The 2,267-nt window shown below is 37.1% G+C and overlaps 1 protein-coding gene across 1 annotated transcript in view; it reads right to left on the reverse strand.

Annotated features, from left to right (window-relative positions):
• The window catches only part of DSC1 (desmocollin 1), a 35,595-nt gene that overhangs the window by 20,340 nt on the left and 12,988 nt on the right, over positions 1-2,267 (reverse strand). The window contains exons 6-7 of the mRNA XM_012656566.1: positions 2,091-2,257; positions 788-922 (exon numbers count right to left, since the gene is read on the reverse strand). Coding sequence (XP_012512020.1) covers positions 788-922; positions 2,091-2,257 — 302 coding nt within the window. The remainder of the gene's footprint in view (positions 1-787; positions 923-2,090; positions 2,258-2,267) is intronic.

A 2,267-nucleotide genomic window follows, 5' to 3' on the forward strand; every position in this document is an offset into this window, starting at 1 on the left:
TGGAACCTAATGGATCTAGATTCAAATCCTGGTTATTCCTTGTACTTGGTCTATATGTGTGAGATCTTGGGCAAGTTACTTAACAGACCTTCCATTAACTCATAGGAAAGATGGGGTAAAATAGATCCTCACACGTTGTAAAGATTAATGTAGAAAATTACGTGAATGTGCCTATCACTGTGGTTGCAGGTTTTTCCTTCTTCAATTTGTACTCTGGTGTAGATCAATCAAAAAATGGAAGATTATTCATCAAAAGTTCAGGAAAGGAGAACCATTTCCTGGAGGTATCATCACAAATATGTATATTGTTTACTGCCTAGGGGAAAGTGTTCTCATGTATGATACAAGAAGGGCTTGCATGGGGTGGTGGTGGGCTAGTCTGTACTACTGACCCCACAGTAGGACAGCTGAGCAGGGGATATTAAGCTAGTCCTTTTTTCCTCTTAAGAAGCAGAAGCATAAAAGACACCAGAGGGAAGGCCTCTTCTCCTTCACCCCATAAAAGGAATTTAAGTCCAAGGAATAGAGCTTAACACCCAAGAAACCATTGAACACATGAACTGCGTCATGGGCTAAGGTGCCCTTCAGTAACCAAGAGCATGGTTATTTTCCTAGCATCCAGAAATAACTGGCACTTCAATTATTTTTACAGAAGGCATATTTTTCTCCCTGTGTTATTTGTAGCTATTTAAATCAAAATACACGATCTCACAGAACTACCAAATTCTACATTTCATTTTTGAAAAGGTAAATGAATCTAGATGAATGAGTACAGAAATATACTCACAGAAGTTTCTGTGAAATACGGTGCATTGTCATTTTCATCCGCAAGTGAAATGGTAATTGTTCCTGTATTAAATAAACCAAAAGGTTGGCCCCCCATGTCTCGTACTTCCATTATTAGCTGGTAGGTATCACATTTCTGAAAAAAAAGGGAAAAGGTATATTTGAGGAACACTTCTGTTTTCTATAACTTGCAATTCTCATAGCCACTACTTAGACTGTGATTATTTTACAAATATTCACATATATATATATACATGTATACACATATATTTAAAAAACCATAGATACAAGTACAGAACAAGAGATTGGCCAATCAGTACAGTGAAAAGCAGATATGTCTAATACAACATTTCAAAATTTAAAGCTGCTTTATTTATAATTGCCCAAACTTGAAAGCAACCAAGATGTCCTTCAGTAGGCAAATGGAGAAATAAACTGGTAAATCCAGACAATGAAATATTATTCAGTGCTAAAAAGAAATGAGCTATCAAGCCATGGAAAGACATGGAAGGAATTTAAATGCGTATTGTTCAGTGAAAGAAACCAATCTGAAAAAGCTGCATATTGTATGATTCCAACTATATGACATTCTAGAAAGCAAAACTATGGAGACAGGAAAAAGATCAGTAGCTTCCAAGAGTTAGAGAGGAAGAAGGGATGACTAGGTAGAGCACAGAGGATTTTTAGGGCAGTGAAACTATTCTGTATGATACTATAATGGTGGGTACATGTCATTATACATTTTTGCAAACCCACAGAATGTACAGTACCAAGAGTGAACCCTAACATAAAATACGTAAACTACGGACTTTGGGTGGTGATGAAGTGTCAATGTAAGGTCATCAAGTGTAACAAATGTACCACTGTGGTGCAGGATGTTGCTAGTAAGGGAGGCTGTGGGTGTTGGGGGACAGGGGGTGTATGGGAACTGTCTGTACTTTCCACTCAATTTTGCCATGAACCCAAAACTACTCCAACAAAATTTATTAGTTTTTAAAAAATTACACATATTGGAGTCGAATAAATGTATTTTTTATAGAACAAAAATAAAATAAATGTAAAGCAATTTTAGCATCAACAGATCAAATCAGGTCATTGAACTCAAGTGTGACCTTGTCTAATACCTTGTACTTTCCCCACATCTCTGTAGGGACAAAGGAAGTCTCCAGAGAAGCCCTAACCACGACATACAGAAGCATACTTAGAGAAGAGGCCACAGTGGCCATGTTGTAACTTATCTTGGGAGTTCGTTCTCAGTTTAAATATAGTTTAAAGACTGGAAAATTAATTAATGAATTTTTTACTTCTCTATCCAGGAAAGGTGTAGCTGTGGTGATGACACCTGTATCTGGATGTATGGAGAAATGCTTTGGATGATCTGGGATTTGCTGCAAGATTTTATATTTCAGGCGAGTATGTAGAGTGTCAGGTTCATCGAGGTCTATGGCAGTCACTTGTCCAACTGAAGTTCCTGTTTAGAT

This window comes from Propithecus coquereli, unplaced genomic scaffold (genome assembly GCF_000956105.1).
Source record: "Propithecus coquereli isolate 6110/MARCELLA unplaced genomic scaffold, Pcoq_1.0 Scaffold51, whole genome shotgun sequence".
Lineage (NCBI taxonomy): Eukaryota > Metazoa > Chordata > Mammalia > Primates > Indriidae > Propithecus > Propithecus coquereli.